Here is a 461-nt window from a genome sequence, read left to right as displayed (position 1 = left end):
GACTGGCTCTGGACCGGCCCACCCAGTTCTGTTACCTGAAGGAACCTCTTTATCACCATCACAGGTAATTTACCGCCATGGGAAAGGCTCCAGAAACCTGAGAGAGTTTTTCTGAGGTAAAACTATTAAACTGATATGATTGATATGCACATGAGAAAATGGAAAGTGCTAAAACTGTTAAGTTTTTACCTATTCCTGTGTTTTAGGGAACATTGATGGCTTACCCAAAGACACTGCAGTCCCCAAGCATGCAGATTCATGGCGTGAGGGAACTAAAACAACAACCAAAGAGTATTTCGGTCCTGGTTAACACGTACCTCGCACTGGGCCCCCTGAGCGTGTTCTGAGCACGCTGCAGAGAGCCTCGCAGAGACTGCCTCGGGCAATGGGCCACGGTCGTGCTGCTGGGAGCATCTGAACCCTCTCATTAGCGGTTTATTTCCCTTTCCTGCCAAGGGGAG

The 461-nt window shown here is 49.0% G+C and overlaps 1 protein-coding gene across 4 annotated transcripts in view; it reads right to left on the bottom strand.

Annotated features, from left to right (window-relative positions):
• The window catches only part of LYRM9 (LYR motif containing 9), a 31,283-nt gene extending 30,828 nt beyond the window's left edge, over positions 1–455 (bottom strand). For 3 of the 4 annotated variants that reach the window (XM_017730914.1, XM_017730913.1, XM_017730912.1), the window contains exon 1: positions 318–455. In XM_017730914.1, the coding sequence (XP_017586403.1) occupies positions 318–428 (111 nt within the window). In that variant the 5' untranslated portion in view covers positions 429–455. The remainder of the gene's footprint in view (positions 1–317) is intronic. The other variant, XM_008631072.2, reaches the window with a different exon arrangement.
• Positions 456–461: the final 6 nt, after the last annotated feature.

The sequence above is a fragment of the Corvus brachyrhynchos genome, unplaced genomic scaffold (assembly GCF_000691975.1).
Source record: "Corvus brachyrhynchos isolate BGI_N302 unplaced genomic scaffold, ASM69197v1 scaffold283, whole genome shotgun sequence".
In the NCBI taxonomy this organism is placed as follows: domain Eukaryota; kingdom Metazoa; phylum Chordata; class Aves; order Passeriformes; family Corvidae; genus Corvus; species Corvus brachyrhynchos.
This window is presented reverse-complemented; position numbering and strand designations above follow the sequence as displayed.